We start from the raw sequence: 17937 nt of genomic DNA on the forward strand, positions 1-17937 counted from the left end.
TCCTGGGTGGGGGAGGTCATTGATAACACCCCACCCCCTTAGGGTATCCTCTTCTCAATGGGTCCTGGGTGGGGGAGGTCATTGATAACACCCCACCCCCGTAGGGTATCCTCTTCTCAATGGGTCCTGGGGCGGGAGGGGCTGTCAGTGATAACATCTCCCATCAGGGTGTCCTCTCTTCAATGTCTCCTGGGTGGCGGGGCGGTCATTAATAACGCACTCGGCCCTTCAAATAACCTCTTTTCATTGTCTCCTGGGCTGGGGGGGATAGTCATTAACAACACCCCGTCCCCTTAATGTCTCCGGGGGTGTGGTGGTCATTAATAACACCCTCTCCCCTTAGGGTATCCTCTTCTCAATGTCTCCTGGGAGGGGCAGGAGGAGTCATTGATAACATCTCCTCAGTGTCTCCTGGCAGAGGGGGGAGTCAATGATATCACCCCACCCCCTCCCTTAAGGTTGTTTTCTCTATTCCGGGAGGGGGGACTCATTGACAACAACCCGATCCCTCAGGGTATCTTCTCCTCACTCCTCCGGGGTTGGGTGGGGGGTTTGGAGGTGACATTGGGCTCCGCCAACCTTGCTGACCCATTGGTAGGTTGGGAGTCATTAACACCATTCCTCTCCCCAACCTCATCACCTCATGTTGAGGGTGGGAGGGATTTGATGAGTCCGCCCCCAGTGAGGGGATGGGGATGGGGATGGTGACAGTGTGCTGCTGCCTTTAAAGCCGGCCGGCCGGCCGGAGCTCTCTGTCCAACATCTGTACTCCGCCTCTCCGTCTCAGCTTGTCCTCACAGCCCCCTTTTCGCCTCTCTCGACCCGGCAGGATGGAGATCGTGTGTCGGCTGTTGGCAGCCCTCATGACCCTGGGGACTCTGTGTGGTGCTGAGACCGTGAAGTTTCACGAGTGCGGTGAGTGAAAACATCGTTGCTTTCTCAGGGAGGAGAAATATTCGTTTTTAAAACGTGTTAGAAAATGTTAACTTTCCAAAAAAACACTATTCCCCTCGAAGATCTAAAGGGAATAAAAAACTTCTTGAACTTTTAATTTACAAATTCCAAGTGACCTGAAGCGAAAATGCCTCCACTGGAGTTTAAGCTGATGCCCTTTACCGGCTATAGTTTTTAATAAAGAGTTTGATTTCAGACGATCAGAAGAGCTTCTCCATAAAAATCGAAAGTTCTAGGGGTCGGTCACCAGACCCGAAACGTTAACTCTGATTTCTCTTCACAGACGCTGCCAGACCTGCTGAGTTTTTCCAGCAACTTCTGTTTTTGTTGCAGAAGAATTTCTCATCCTTGAGGTAACGGGACCGGCAGAAAAGCTAATCGAAAAAGTAAATGGGACATACAAGGTATAGAGCTGGATGAACACAGCAAGCCAAGCAACATCAGAGGAGCAGGAAGGCTGACGTTACGGGCCTAGACCCTTCTTCAGAAGAAGGTTCATCCAGCTTCTACACCTTGTATATCTCAGATTCTCTAGCATGTGCAGTTCCTACTATCTCTAAGTAAATGGGACATCTTTTTATTAATAGAACGTATCAGAGTAAGTAATGCTGGTACAACAAAGAACTGCAGGTGCTGAAAAATCTGAAACAAAAACAAAAATTGCTGGAGAAACCCAGCAGGTTCTGACAGCATCTGTGACGAGAAAGCATTGTTAACCCTTGAGGGTCACTGGACTCAAAGCCTTAACTTTGTTGTATCCAGCAGTTTCTGGTTTTGTTTGACTACAGCTAAGAGTAACATGTATAGCTCCGGAATGGATATTGCATGAAGGATGTGATTACCCTAGAAAATGTGTAAAGGAAATTTTTATGATTTTGCCAAGCATATGAAATCGTACACTCCAACTAAAGATTGGACAGTCTGGGTTTGTTTTTTTATAATGAGAGGCTGAAGGGACATTTTAAGTGAGGTGTCAACACTGAGGGATAGTGAGCGTGAAGAGCCTAATTGTATTAGCAGAGATGTCAAAGAGAAGATTCAAATTAATTGATGATAGGAAGTAATTATTCATTCAAAATTATGAAGATCTTAAGCTCACTACCTGAAATGATGAGAAAGAAACCCTCAAACATTTTTAAAAATTGAATGGAGATGTGCTTGATACCATGTAATCTGGAGTAATAGATCTGGAAGATGGAATGAGGTGAAACTTCAGCTTTTGAAAGTGTATTTAAAAATTGAGCTTTGTGAGGAAGAATAATGTGAAGTTATTATTTCTACTTCACATCATATGCTCAAGTGCACTGGCATAATATTTCCAGCAGTTTACATTTTGACATTTCATTGCTTCATTGTTTTTCATGATTTGAACAATTCTGTGGCAACTATATTGCCCTGTTATGAGTAAGTTGTATGATGTGGCTACTTTTGCGGTTATGTATTGTGTCCATCATTATCTTCCCCTAGAGAATCAATCCTTCTATGTAGGATTGCATATTTTTTCTGCAGATGATATGGGTTTTACTCTCAAACCTCAAAACATTATCTATTTGTGACTGAGTCCTCTATCAACAAAAGTCAAAGAAACCAATGCCCTAGCTGCACACTTTGACTTAGAATGTCTGAACTTTTTGTTAAATTACTATGATTAGAATATTGCCCTTACTTTCGCTTATCAGCACTTATTTTCCACCCCTAATTGCCCAGAACTTAACATTCAACTGTTGCAGTCCATGTACTGTAGGCATACCCAAAGTGGTGTTGTGAAGTTTGATTTTTGACTCAGTCACATGAAGAAGCTGTATTTGAAATCTTTAAATAAGACAGCGATTGTTCCAAGTCAGGATAGTGTGTGGCTTGGAGTGGAACCTGCAGATAATGTGTTCTATGTATCTGTTGCTCTTGTTTTTCTTGGTTGTAGATGTTGCTGGTTTGGAACATACTGTCTAAATGGCATGTCGTGTGAATTGTACACACTGCTGTGTGTTGGTGGTGGAGAGAGGGATTGTTAGTTAGGGTGCCAATCAAGCAGGTGCTTTATTCTGGATGGTGCCAAGCTTCTTGTCGCATTAGAACTGTGCAAATCTAGGCAAGTGGGAAGTATTCCAGGAATAGTATCAGAGATAGTAGGAACTGCAGATGCTGGAGAATCTGAGACAACAAGGTGCGGGGCTGGATGAACACAGCAGGCCAAGCAGCATCCTGCTCCAATGATGCTGCTTGGCCTGCTGTGTTCATCCAGCTCCGCACCTTGTTGTCTCAGTATTCCAGGAAGATGAGTTACTTGCTGTAGGATTCCTAACCTCTGGTCCACTTGATCTACATGCTGTGTTCTCATAGCCACCAGTGTTCAAATGGCTAACCCAGTCCAGTTTCTGATCAGTAGTTAACCCAGGATGTTGATAGGTGATTCAGCAATGGTAATGTCGAGGGGTGGTGATAGGATTCTTTCTTATTGGTTATGGTCATTCCCAGGCACTTGTGTGCTGCAGATGTTACTTGCCTGGAATCACCCAAAGCCTCTATGTCGTCCTTGTCTTACTGCATCTCCACCAAACTTCTTTTGCACTAGGTCCAACTCTCACAGCAAAGAGCTTTACCCGGGTCCCATTGACTCCTGTTTTGCTAGGGGTCCTTGATGTCACATTCAGTTAAGTGTTATCTTAATGTTCAAGGCAGTCGCTCTTACTTTCCCTCCAGAGTTCTACACTTTTGTTCATGTTTTGACCAAGGCTGTAAAAAGCCAGGAGGCAAGTAAGCCTGACAGAATCAAACTGAGTATCAATGAGCAGGTTAATGTTGAATAAGTGGCACTTGTTAGCATTATTGATGACACCTCATCATTTCTGTCAATGCATTATAGTCAATTTTAAGCTATTTTCTTCTCTCCTATTCCAACACCCATATTTTCCATAAGATTTGTGGAGATAATCACTTATTTTGAGCATTATATTATTGATTCTTTGTATTAGATAACCACAAACAGCTTGTACAAATGCTAGATTGTTCTGTCTAAACAGATTGTAATTGCTATTAATGAAGTGGCTGCATTGAAAGTCTTCATGTGTGCTTGGCAGAAATCTAATTTGAAAATATGCACAACCATAAGACTAAATCCTTTTTTTACCCCACCCCACTCCTATTTTCATAAAAGCTTAATCTTCAGATTTTTTGTTTTTTTTTTTGCTGATGTACCTAAACAAAAAAGATCTACCAGTCATCTGATTTAACAAAAAGCTGATGGACTTTGAACAGTGGTATTTTACTAGTAAGCACAACATTTGTTTCACACTATGACTATAGTCCACTAAGCAATGGCTCTGAAATTGCTCTAGATTTTCAAAAGATTTAAAAACCAGAGGTTTCCTCTATTCCTGTCTGCTCAGAACTCTTAGCACCCCCTGTGTGAAGGGATGTCCATGTCAAGAATCTCAACTTTGTCTACTCAAAGCCATGTGAAATATTGAAAATGAATTACCTGGAGCTGACTTTGTGGAAGAGCTGGGTGGAAGATAGAGGAGATATATATTTTTTAATGCTTGTTACTAGCTCCAGGAAAAGGCCTATTTTGATTAAATCAGATGTCTAAACTATTAGTTCCTGTATCTCATGCTACCCATGACCTATATGTTGATGCGCTGAGCTTTTTTTCCATACAACTTATGACATTGATTCACCCTTGTATTGTAGGATCTACAGTTGGAAAAATTCTTACAGTGGATATAACCCCCTGCCCCACTCTCCCATGTATACTTCGCAAAGGACAGACATCTGCTGTGAATGTCACCTTCATCAGCAGTAAGTATTTTTCTAAATTTAAGATTGCAAAAGAAAATTTGCAGTATATAGGTTCTTGCTTTGTTGGAACAGTTATCTTGAAATGTCTTGTAAAAGTGTTCTACAAGTTGCGTGGAGAAGCTTTGGCCAATTGGATGTAAAATTGGCTTGACGGTAGGAGACAGAGGGTGGTGGTAGAGGGTTGTTGTTCAACTTGAGACCTTTGACCAGCGATGTGATACAAGGATCAGCGCTGGGTCCGCTGTTGTTTGTCAATTTATATAAATTGATTTGAATGAGAATATAGGAAGTATAGTTAGTAAGATCACAGATGACACCAAAATTCATGGTCTGATGGACAGTGAAAAAGGTTGTCTAAATATATCATGTGGTCTTCATCAGCTGGACCAATGGGCTGATGAGTGGCACATGGAGTGTAATTTAGATAAATGTGAGGCATTGCATTTTGGTAAGACAAACCAGGGCAAGACATGCTTAGTGATAGGGCCGGGGTTGGGGGGTGCCGGTTGTCAACAGAGACACCTAGGGTGCAGGTACATAGGTCCTTGAAAGTGGTGTTACAGGTAGACAATTTGTAAAGAAGGTGTTTGGCACGCTTTCCTTCGTTGGACAGAGCGTTAAGTATAGGAGTTGGGATATCATGTTGCAGCTGTACAAGATGTTGGTGAGGCCACGTTTGGAGTAGTACAGTTCTGGTTGCCCTGTTATAGGTAGGATGTTATTCTTTCTGCACCCTTTCCAGTTTAATACCACCAAGACTGGAAGGTTTAAGTTGTCCGGAAAGGCTGGGATTATTGTCCCTGGAGCATTGGAGGTTGAGGGGTGACCTTACAGAGGTTTATAAAATCATGAGAAACATAAATGAAGTGAATAGCCAAAGTCTTTTCCCCAGGGTAGGGGAGTCCAAAACTAGAGGGCATAGGTTTAAGATGAGAGAGGAAAGATTTTAAAGTGGAGGTGGGGAGCAGCTTCTTCACACAGGATATATAGAACAAACTGCCAGAGGAAGTGGTAGAGACAGGTACAATTAAAGCATTTAAAAGATATTTGGATATGTCCATGCATAGGAAAGTTTTAGAAGGATCTGGGCCAAATGCAGGCAAATGGGACTAGTTCAGTTTAACAAACATGAACGAGTTGGACTGAAGGGTACGTTTCCATGCTGTATGACTCGATACCAAATATTTAAATGAATGTATCTTACATAGTAAATAAAAACCGAAAGAACTGTGGATGCTGTAAATCAGGAACGAAAGCAGAAGTTGCTGGAAATGCTCAGCAGGTCTGTCAGCATCTGTGAAGAAAGAAAACAGTCAGAGTTAACGTTGTGGGTCCGGTGACCCTTCCTCGGAACCCTTCTGAAAATGGGTCACCGGACCGAAACGTTAACTCTGACTTTTTTCTTCACAGATGCTGCCAGACCTGCTGAGCATTTCCAGCAATTTCTGTTTTCGTTCCTGATATATTGTATAGTAATCTACTATTTTTGCTTTGAAGTTTACTTCCATAACGTGGAAGGATTACGCAAGTTCCACAAGGATTTCTAATTTGAATTTTCCCATTTGAGAACCACTCGCTAGATTTGTAGATTTTATCAAAGAAACTGGAAATGCTTCAAATAACTAATGTATTAAATTGTTTTCTTTACTGAAGAGCGTTTTATAATGCCTTTAGTACATGAAGTACATAAGTGTTAAATCTGAAATTTATTTACAAAATGCACACGGTTATTCAGATTTGACAAAATTCTGAACGCGTTGCACGTAATATTTATTCTACACAAAATATGACCCTGAATGTGTAAAGGAAAATACAACTCCCAATCATATACGAGCTGTAGAGATGTAGGGGAAGCTTCTGGAATATGCAAGAACCTCAAAATTCAGAAGTAAGACAGAAAAATAAGTAATCATCTGAAAAATATTGGAGGAAGAAGTCGGTATGCAATGTTCTATAATTAAATTCACTCATGATACTGGATTGAATGAACCCCTAAGTTTTAGCTCTAAGGGTCCAAGTAATACACCCCTGATAAATGGTGAATGTTGCCTAGAGCAAGAAAGGTTTATTTTTTGAAAGCAAGGAATTTTGATCTGCATCTAGACTCTGTTGGCCTGACTGCTTGAGCAAACTTTTTTGTGGTTCTTAATTTTAAAGCACTAGGAAATGCAAGACACTGAGTCATGCTTTTCCTGTTGTCTTTGTTTTGTGTGTTTCCTTCAAGATTCCAAAATGGCAAAGAATGAAATGATAGGTGATCCTGCTCCTAAATTGTTCAGAGAATCATAGGTGAAGTCTTGAGAATACAAGGACTAACTGTTGCAATTTTTCTTTCAGAAACCTCAACTAAAACAAGCACAGCTATAGTTCATGGGATCTTGAATAAAGTTCCAATTCCTTTTCATATCCCTAATGCTGATGGCTGCAAATCTGGAATTCGGTGTCCCATCCGGAGCAATCAAACCTACCACTACATCAATTCGTTACCAGTAAAAAGTGAATACCCATCAGTACGTATTTTCATTGTTTCCTGACATGTATAATTACATACCTTTTACAGGTTAATTAGTCCTTCTGGCTATTCCATTCAACATAACTGTATTTAAACAAATTTTCATGGCAGCTGGTTGTAATGAATAGTTTTTATTTCAGACATTGTGTGTACTTGAAGAACATTTTTTACGATTTTCAGTTAACTGTAGGATATTTGATTCAAAGGCCTGTTATCCAGTTCAACCAAAGCAGTGTTTTGAGCATCACATCAATAATTGTTCTGACTTATGACTGATCTTCCATATTAGTATCTCTCACATGAAAAATTGTTTGAACTGAATAGAAACTGCAACAGTACTGTAATACTACAACTGGCACCAACCAGATTGTTATCTCCTTCAGATTGATGTGAAAGAGAGCTCCACTTTTCTGAACCGAACCGCCTGAATGTCCAATTTCCACCTTTATTTTATATCTGTCTGGCAAGGACAATAGGTGTTTTCCAACCCTAACTGCCCTTGAAAGTGGTAGTGAGCTGTTTTATTGAACTATCTGGTGTAGATACACTCAGTGCTACTAGATTTATAATTAGAATTAGATTTATTGTCTCGTGTACTCTTGTCAAGGAATATAGGAGGACAGTGAAAAACATACAAAGTCACCATTCTCCAGCTCCATCTTGGTTACACACTTGGTTACAAAGCCAGAATTAAAAAAGAACAGAAATAAAGGAAACAAAGCCAAAAGGAATGAGAAATGTCCACATAGTAAAGTCTTATTTAAGTCTTATCTCCATGCAGGCACCCATGCCAAGCCACAGCCTGGAGTCTCAGGAGGAACTGAGTGCTTGCTACTGCTAAGGGAGTTCCAAGATTTTGGCCCAATTATAGTGACTGTGTTCGAGACTCCAGGATGGTGTGTTGCTTCCCTAGTGCTAGGATCAAGGAAGTCTCTGAGCGGTTGCATGAAATTCTTAAGGGGGTGGGAGAGCAGCCAGAGGTTGTTGTGCAAATTGGTACCAATGACATAAGTAGAAAGAGGGATGAGGTCCTGCGGAGTGAGTACAGGAAAAGAAGTTGAAAAGCAGGTCTTTGAGGGTAGTAATCTCTGGGTTACTACTAGTGCCACGTGCTAGTGAGGCAAGGAATAGAAAGATAGGACAGATGAATGCATGGCTAAGGATCTGGTGCAGGGGTCAGGGTTTCAGGTTTTTGGATCATTAGAACCTCTTCTGGGGCAGGACTGACCTGTACAAGAGGGATGGGTTGCACCTAAACAGGAGGGAACCAATATCCTCGCAGAGAGGTTAGCAAGTGCTACTCGGGAGGGTTTAAACTAGAGTGGTAGGGGCTGGGACCCAGAGCAACAGGTCAGCAAGTGAAGGGATTGAGGGGAAGGTAGATGTTAGGACCAATAAGTCAGAAAGGAAGGACAGGCAGAGACAAGTAAATGAACACAATGATACTAATGGATTAAAATGCATTCATTTCAATATAGGGAGTATTATAGGTAATGCAGATGAGCTTAGAGCCTGGAATCAATACATGGGACTATGATGTAGCCATTACAGAGACTTGGTTGAGAGAAGGACAGGACAGGACTGGCTGCTCAACATCCAGGGTTTTGTTATTTTAAATGAGATAGAAAGAAAGGTAAAAGAGGTGGAGGAGTTGCATTATTAATCAGGGAAGAATGTCACTTTTGCACTCGGAGGGCATACTGGAGGGCTCATCCACTGACACAATATGGGTACGCTAACTGTACCCATAAATGAGAGAGCATTTTGGAAACAGTGATGACAACTCCTTATGTTTTAAGATAGCTATGAATAAGGATAAGTCAGGACCTTTTGGGAAGGTACTAAATTGGGCGAGGGCAAATTACATAAGTGTTAGGGAGGAGCTAAGGAGTGCTAATTGGGAGGAGCTGTTATCAGGCAAGTCCACATTTGACTTATGGGGGTTGTTTGAAGACATGCTGATCAGAGTTCAGGACTGGCATGTTCCAGTAAGGAGGAAGGACAAAGGTGGCAAGGTAAAGGACGCTTGGATAACAAGGGAGGTTGTGAATTTTGTCCAAAAGAAAAAAAGCCTATCTAACAATGGAGAAGGTGCAGAAAAGGTTTACCGGGATGCAGCCTGGATTAGAGGTTAAGAAGTTTAAAATCGGACAGGGCCTGTGAGGAATATAAAGAAAGCAGGAAAGAACTCGAGCAAGGAATTAGGAAAGCAAAAGGGGCCAAGAAATGATGGTGGCAAGTAGGGTTCAAGAGATTCCCAAGGCATTCTATACATACATTAAAAATAAGAGGATAACTAGGGAGGAGGTAGGATCACTCAAGGATAAAGGAAGGAATTTGTGCTTGGAGGCAGGGTATGTGAGCAAGATCTTAAATGAATGCTTTGCATAGGTGTTCACCCAGAAGAAGGATAAGGAGATAGTGAGATGTGTGTGGAGCATGCTAATATGCTAGGGCATTTTGATATCAAGAAAGAAGTGGTGTTGCATCTCTTCAAGAGCCTTAAGGTGGATAAGTCCCCAGGGCCCAATGGTATCTACCCCAGGTTATTGAGAGAGGCAAGAGAGGAGATTGTTGGGCCCTTGACCTAGATTTTGTATCCTTGTTAGCCACTGGAGAGGACCAGGGCAACTGGCGAGTAACTAATGTTCTTCCTCTTTGAAGAAGGGACAAGGGGATAAAATAGAAAACTGTAGACTGGTGAGTCTCACATCAGTGGTTGGGAAGCTATTGGAGAGAATTCTTAGTGTTAGGATTTACAGAAAATCTTTTAGAAAACTATGACCTAATTAGGAACAGTGAGCATGGCTTTGTGCAGGGCAGATCACATCTTTCTTACACAAATGAATTTTTCGAAGATGTCACAAAGGTGATCAGTGAGAGTGGAGCAGTGGATGTTGTCTACATGGATTTTAGTAAGGCTTTTGACAAGGTCCCTCATGGTAGGCTCATCCAGAAAATTAAGAGGCATGGGATCCACAGTGACTTGGCAGCATGAGTTCAGGATTGGCTTGCCCATAGAAGGCAGAGGGTAGTGGTGGAAGGGTGTTTTTCAGGCTGGAGATCTGTGACTAGTGGTGTTCCACAGGGATCTGTACTGGGATCTCGTGTGTGTGTGTGTGTGTGTGTGTGTGTGAGTGTGAGAAAGAGAGAGATGATAAATGATAAATGATAAATGACCTGGAAGAAAATGGAGATGGGTGGGTTAGTAAGTTTGCAGACGATACAAAAATCGGTGGAGTTGTGGATAGTGTAGAAGGTTGTCAAAGAATACAGGATATAGATCAGTTGCGGATATGTCTGGAAAATAGCAGATGGAGTTTAATCCAGTTAAGTGTAAGGTGCTGCACTTTGGGAGATCAAATGTTAAGGAAAAGTGTACAGTTAGAGGCAGGACCCTGAACAGCATTGACGTACAGAGGGATGTTAGGGTTCAAGTCCAAAGCTCCCTGAAAGTGGCCACACAAGTAGATAGGGTAGTGAAGGAGGTATGTGGCATGTTTGCCTTTATTGGTTAGGGAATTGAGTACAAGAGTCAGGATGTCATTGTTGCAGCTTTATAAGACCTTGTTTGGGCTACAGTTGGAGTATTGCAATCAATTCTGGTCACCACAATACAGGAAGGACGTGGAGGCTTTGGAGAGGGTGCAGAAAAGGTTTACCAGGGTGCAGCCTGGATTAGAGGTATGAGCTACAAGGAGAGGCTAGAAAAACCCAGGTTGTTTTCTCTTGAGTGGTGGAGGCTGAGGGGAGACTTCATAGTTGATAAAATTGAGATGCATAGATAAGGTTGACAGTCCAAATCTTTTGTCCCCGAGTTGAAATGTCTAATACTAGGGAGCATGCATTTAAGGTGAGAGGGGAAAGATCAAAGGAGATGTGAGGGGCAAGTTGTTTTTACACAGAGTGGTAGGAGACTGGAACACACTGCCTGTGGTGTGGCCCAGGCAGATATGATTGTGGCATTTAAGGGTCTTTTAAATAAGCACATGAATATGCAAGGAATGGAGGGATATGAATCAAGGGCTGGCAGGATGGATTAGTTTCATTTGGCGTCATGTTCAGCACAACATCTTGGGCTGAAAGGCCCGTTCCTGTGCTGTGCAGTTCTGTGTTCTATGGTCCATGAAAGAAGGATGATACAGTTTCCCAAATCAGGATAGTGATTTGAATGGGAACTTGAAATGTTTCCCTGTGCCTTCTGTCCTTGGTCTCAGTGACAGAGATAATATGGTGAAAAACACTGTTGAAGGATGCTTGAAATTTTACTGCAGTGCATTTTGAATAAGGTTACGTGCTGGTGGTGGATGTGATGCCAATCAAACAGGCTGTTTTCTCGTAGATAATGTTGAGTTTCTGAAGTGCTATTGAAGCTGCATCCTCTCAGCATGTGGAGAATCATGTTATTATACCTTACTTAATGTTTGCAAATGATCGACAGGCTTTGAGGAGTCTGCAGGTGTTGCTCAGCACTAAATTCCCAACCTCTGACCTGCTGTTGTCACCACCTATGCTGGAGGACAGAGTTCAAGATCTGAAGTTGCGGAAATCCATGTTGAGTACAGAAAGTTGTGATGGACACAATTAAAAAGTGAAATGGTGATCTTCCAGCTTGTGTTGGGTTTTACTGAAGCATTGCAGCAGACCTAGGTCAGAAATCTGAACATGGAAGCGAGATGGTGCATTGAAATGGCATTTGACTGGAAGGTACAGTCATGATTGCAGACCATGTAGGATTGTGTTTGTAAGTGGTCTCCACACTGCAGAGGTGACTGTATTGTGAGTAGCAAGCTCCTGCTTCAGTGTTGGGGGTTTTGAACAGTGAGGAGTAAGGAGGGAAAAGGGCAAATGTTATATGTCCTGCAATTGTATTGGAAAGTGCCATGGCAGGGGAAATGAGGTCATGAAGTGGAGCAGCTTGTCATGGAATGAATGGTTCCTCTGCAAGGCTGACAGGGGAGGGAAAACCTGTTTGGTTGTGGCACTAAGCTGAAGGTTGTGGAAATGGCGGAAGATAGCCTTTGAGTATAGAAGCTGCAGGTGTGGAAATTGATGGCAAGGGGAACTCTATTTGGTTCCATGAGGCAGAAGAGTAGGTGTCGGGCCTGAAATGTGGGAAATGGGTCCAACGTGATCAATGGCTCTGCCGATCTCAGTAGCTGGAATCGAGTTGAGGAAAAAAGAAGGCATGTTGGAGGTGCCATTATAGAAGGTAGCATCTGGGCAGTTGCGATGGCATGGTATCCTCACAGGAAGTGCAATTGAGATTAGCTATGGGAGTCTATGGGTTTGTGATGAATGTTAGGCAGCCTGTTCCTGGAAATGGAGACTGAAGGGAAGGAGGAGTCTGGTAGACCAGATGAAAGTAAAGAAAAGAAATTGAGGGGGGAGAAAAATAACTGATTCTGTGAGAGCAGGAAACTACACTGATACAGTCATTGATTTTACTGGAAAAAGACATGTGTGAGGACCTCAGTAATTCTAGACAGTTATAACTAAGTCCCATACAGGTACATATGTATTTGCCTGTGTCAGTTTAGATTTGAGAACCAGGGATTTACAACATATTGGAACTTCCAGTTTGGACACCACTGATAATTATTAATGGACAGCAGGTGACTGGTAATTTGAACAGCAATGAATGAATCAGTCCAAATTGTAGTTATTTTACTCAAACTGCTCTGACATGCTATGACACATTTCCATGGCAGAGGAGTCTTGAACCCAGCCCTTATGGCTCAGAAGGCGTAAGAACCTCAGTTTACAATTAGAAATGCTATAATACGGTGACTAATAACTTTATGGTTGAACTAGCACTCTCAGATGTACGTGTGATTACATTTTTTAGGTAATGATATTAACATTTTCTTTTTCAACTTTAACCCTTCCCAGATTAAACTGGTGGTTTCATGGGAACTGAAGGATGAAAATGACCGCAATCTTTTCTGCTGGAGGATCCCTGTCCAGATTACCGAATAAACAAGATCACCGATTACCAGCTTCTGTAACAGTACTCAAAATGGACTTATCCAGAGAACAGTTTCTAGATCGTGCATATTCAGGAAGTTGGGAATGACTTCAATTTTGCTTTAAGCTTAGCGTTGTTATTTGCACTCAAAGTTTTTGAATGTAGATGTCTAGACTGTAATCTATTCTAGCTTTAAAACAAGTGGATCAATAAAGATGTGAATTACAGTGTGTACATTGTTTCTAAAACAAGTGTTTGGCAGCTACATAATTCAAACAATTGTGGTGAAGCTATACTGACTTGTTTCATACCTACCAATTTATATATGCTTACTAGATGATGGCCCTTTTGAGTTACTCAAGTTCTAAAACTGGCTACAAAAGAACATACTGGATGACTTGCCCTTTTGTTGTTTTGTCTGGATGTGTGGCCTGCTTCTTAGTAGGGCTGTCGAATATATATATTACTTTTGGGGGCTTATGAATATATTGTACATCATGAATAGTTTACTCCAGTAAGTTGTAGTGACCTCAGTACAAAATTGTTCACCCGTGAGTTCTCCAGCTCTGTGTTGACGTATTGCTTGTCAACCTTCTTCCTTTATCTTTTGTTTTACCACTAAAAAGGAACTGGCAACTTGTTTGGCCTACCTTTTTCTCAAAGGGATGTTGAAGTGCAAGATCAACTTAAACAATCATCATCATTGGCCAAGAACAAGGGCAGCAAATGGGAATGGCACCATCTACAAGTTTCCCTTCCAGCCAATCAAGACTAGGGATCATTTCCCATTGGGCCAAAATATTGGAACTTCTATTTTCACCATGCTGCAGGTCTACTTTCTCCAAATAAACCAGTGTTCTCCTGGGCAATAAATTCTGGACTAACTTGCAATACTAACTTCCTGTGAAAGGAATTGAAGAAATTGCAAAAGTGTGCAGATTAGATCATTGAAAATGTAAGTGCAGGCCATGAAGTTGCAGAGAATGAAGGGGTGGGCTGGTGGTCAACAGAGAACGGATTTAAGTCTATAAGATGTAAAAGCAGAAATGGCTGATTCTGATGTTTAGTGAGATTATGGCTAATCTAATTATCTTCCAGTGTTTTACTGCCTTTTCTCCCTGTAACTCCTGAAACCTTTACTGATTATATTCAAGGCCAAGGTAGAGATTTTTACTTCATGACCCAGCCTTGATAGCTCTCAGCAGTAAATAATTCCACAGATCCATGACCTTCAGAAGAAACTTCCCCCTCCTCATCCCAGTCTTAAATGTGTGACTCCTTATTCTGAGATTATGCCCTTTGGTCCTCGACTCTCCCATAAAGGAAGACAACCTTTTTTGCATCCACCCTGTCAAGTCCCCTAATTATCTTTCATTTCAATAAGGTTGGTCCTCATTCTTCTGAACTCTAATGAATGCAGGACCAACTTACTGGACCTGTCCTCATCAGACACTCCTGCAATACCTGGTATCAGCCTAGTGAACCTCCTCTGAACTGCCTCCAATACCAGTATACCATTCATTACATAAGGAAACGGGTTGCAGTATTCCAGTTCTGGTCCAACTAGTGCCTTGTCTTATTTTAGCACACAATTCCCTTTGAAGTGAAGTCTAAAATTCCATTTGCCTTCCTTATTACCTGCTAAACTTGGATGCTAGCTTTTTATGATTCATAGATGAAGACTCTCAATTCCCTCCTTTTGTAGTTTTCAGCAGTCATTCTCCATTTAAATAATATTCAGCTCCTCTCTTCCTGTTAAACTGCATAATCTCATTTTTCATATTTTCCATCTTTATAATCCATCTGCCAGGTTTTCGTCCACTTCCTTAACTTGTCTGTATCTCTCTGAAACTGTGTTATCCTCATCGTCTGCCTTTTCACCTATTGCTGTGTCCTCTATGAACTTGGCTAAAGTACTTTCCTCATTCAAGTCATCAATATTCATTTTCAATAGTTTTGGCCCCAGCACTTATCCTTGTGGCACTCCATTATTTACAGGTTGCCGTTCTGAAAATGCCCCATTATTCTCTTCTGTATATTAGTCAGTCCTCCAGCTATGATAATATCCTACCTGCAACCTATGGAATCTTATTTGGTAGACTCATTTGTGGTACCTTATCAAATGCCAGTTCTGAATTTGGCTACATAGCTGATGATTGACGGGCAAGACGAGGTTGTGCCTGTACTTAATGGATTTTAAAAGAATGAGAGGTGAACTTATTGAAATGTACAATATTCTTAGGGGACTTGACAGTGTAGATGTGGAGAGTTTATATCCTCATGAGGAAGCACCTAGGATCAAAGGGTATGATCTGAGAGTAAAGGATTGGCTGTTTAAGATAGATGTTGTTATGGACCAGACCAGAGCGCCTCAAACTATTTTGAGACTGTAGCCTAGACCCTAACTTTTTCTTACTTCAGAGGCAAATGTAAAGTTTCTGTTGCAGATGCAATGCCACTGGTCAAACTATTCAATGTTAAGCAAAACAATTTATTTAGACAGTATGAGTAAAATACAACAAAAGAAAGAGAAATTTAGGATAACAATGTTATTGGAAAACTTAACAGAACAATTACCAATTTACTGTTCTAATAGTAGCATCCCATATACACACGCCTAGGCAAAAAGGAAAAGTCAGAAATCAGATTGTCTCACATGCAATACAGCAGCACAGAGAAAAAATATCAAGTGGAAACTCAGTAGCAGCCAGGAGACCTTTACTACAGCTTCCAACCCTGTTGAGACTCCAACAACAGCAACAGGTTCTGAATCTCAAAGCTTAAAATGCTAAAAACTAGAAATTCTGGTCTGTGAGAGTGGTGCCACACCCGTTCAGGCTGCTTCTATTGTTCCAACCGTTTTATAAGAAAAGACCAAGGCCTCTCAAGCTATTTACTGGGATTCCAACTAGGCAGCTCGGTATCTCTGTATTAAAAATTCTTTTAAAAAAAGGCCAGGACAAAATAACCTCTTAAAACCACAGCATCGTCACAATGTGGAGGAAATTCTTTGAGGATAGTTATTCTGTGGATTTCTTTACTGCAGAGGGCTGATTAGTCTGGGTCATTAACTATATTCAAGGAGCTAGATTTTTTTTGTCTGAAAAGGAACCAAGGATTATGGGGAAAAGGCAGAAAAGTGGAGTTTTAGGATTATCACTTTTGTCATTGAATGGTGGAGCAGACTCGATGAGCTGAATGGCCTACTTTTGCTTCTATGCATTATGGTATTAAGATTTCAGGGAGTTAGCTCCTGCTGTGGAACACAGAGACGGCAAGGTGAGTGGAAATGGAAAATGTACACTCAACGTTTGATCCAATTTCAGTCATAGTTCAATTTTATAGCACTTCAAAACAAATCCCAGGATACCATTTGCTTAATTAGCTGCTCTCTTCACCTCAGCTGTCACTGTAAAATATCTAAGCAGGCATCTGCACCAAGTCCCTCTGCTCCTGAACCACCTTTTTTTATTGTTTTTCCATGCTCTTCCTACCAAAATGCATGACCTTATGCTTCTATTTTGGCCCATTCCACCAACTAGCCTCTGTTTGTTTGGAATTATACTGTGTTCACCTGGTTCAACAATGCTTCCACGTGTTGTAATGTCTGAAAGCTTTGAAATTGTCCCATAGATACCAGGATCTAGATCATTGTATTGATGTACACAGGGAACTGGTTATCCCTGTATGTAAGTCATTGAAAGCAAGTATGCAGGGCCAGCAAGCTGTTAGGAAGACAAGTGGTATATTGGCCAAGAAAGTTTGAGTACAGGAGGAAGGGCATCTTTCTGCAGTGGCATAGGCTTTGGAAAGATCACATCTGAAGTATTGTGTGCAGCTTTGATCACCTTACCAAAGAAAAAAACTTGCCTTAGAAGGAGTGCTGTTTTAGGTTCACGAGACTGACTCCTGGGATGGAAGGTTTGTGGAAGATATGAGCAGAGATTGGGTTAACTAGATTTACATCTATTAGAGTTTAGAAGAATGAGAGAGTATCTCCTTGAGGCGTAAAATTTTGGCAGGACTGAACAGATTGAATGCATAGTGATGTTGCCCTTGGTTGGGGTCTCTGGATCAAGTTGTCATGGTTTCAGGATGTGTGGTAGGCCATTTCAGACTGGGACGAGAAGAAATTTCTTCGCTTAGTATATGGTCTGAACCTGCCAAAAAAACAGACATTTTTAGAAATAAATAGATTTTCAGTGACAAAAGCATGATAGGGTGGAGGTGCGATAGAGAATCCTATGGCCATCTTGGGTGGAAGAATGTCACTGAGATGAATGGCCTCCTGCTAGTTCTGAGATAGTAGAAACTGCCAATGCTAGAGTCTGAGATAACAAGGTGTGGAGTTGGATGAACACAGCAAAGCTGACGTTTCAGGTCTGGACCCTTCTCCACACCTTGTTATCGCCTTCTGGTTGCGTTGTTCATGTGATTGACAGGGACGGGGCGGGTTTGGCATGTGATTGACAAGGAGGAGCAGAGCAAGATGTGAAAGGCAGGGAGGGGGCAGGGCGGGATGTGATTGATTGGAAAGGGGCGGGCTTGACACGTGACTGACAGGGTGGCGTGGGGAGAGATGTGATCGGCAGGGAGTGGGCGGGGCGGGGATGTGATTGACAGTAAAAAGAGGCGTGTGCGAGCTGTGATTGGCAGGAAGGCGGTGGGGGCGGGGACGTAGTTTACACGGCGGGGGGGCGGGCGG

General features: G+C 41.8%; 1 protein-coding gene across 3 annotated transcripts in view; it reads left to right on the top strand.

The window, feature by feature from the left end:
* Positions 1–13464, top strand: part of LOC109934540 (NPC intracellular cholesterol transporter 2-like) — a 14980-nt gene extending 1516 nt beyond the window's left edge. For 2 of the 3 annotated variants that reach the window (XM_020533272.2, XM_048599626.1), the window contains exons 2-5: positions 830–915; positions 4645–4752; positions 7090–7262; positions 13157–13464. In XM_020533272.2, the coding sequence (XP_020388861.1) occupies positions 831–915; positions 4645–4752; positions 7090–7262; positions 13157–13243 (453 nt within the window). In that variant the 5' untranslated portion in view covers position 830 and the 3' untranslated portion in view covers positions 13244–13464. Of the gene's footprint in view, positions 1–15; positions 916–4644; positions 4753–7089; positions 7263–13156 lie in introns of all 3 variants that reach the window. The other variant, XM_048599625.1, reaches the window with a different exon arrangement.
* The last annotated feature ends 4473 nt before the right edge of the window (positions 13465–17937 follow it).

This window comes from Rhincodon typus, chromosome 8, assembly GCF_021869965.1.
Source record: "Rhincodon typus isolate 14 chromosome 8, sRhiTyp1.1, whole genome shotgun sequence".
NCBI classification, from domain to species: Eukaryota; Metazoa; Chordata; class Chondrichthyes; order Orectolobiformes; family Rhincodontidae; genus Rhincodon; species Rhincodon typus.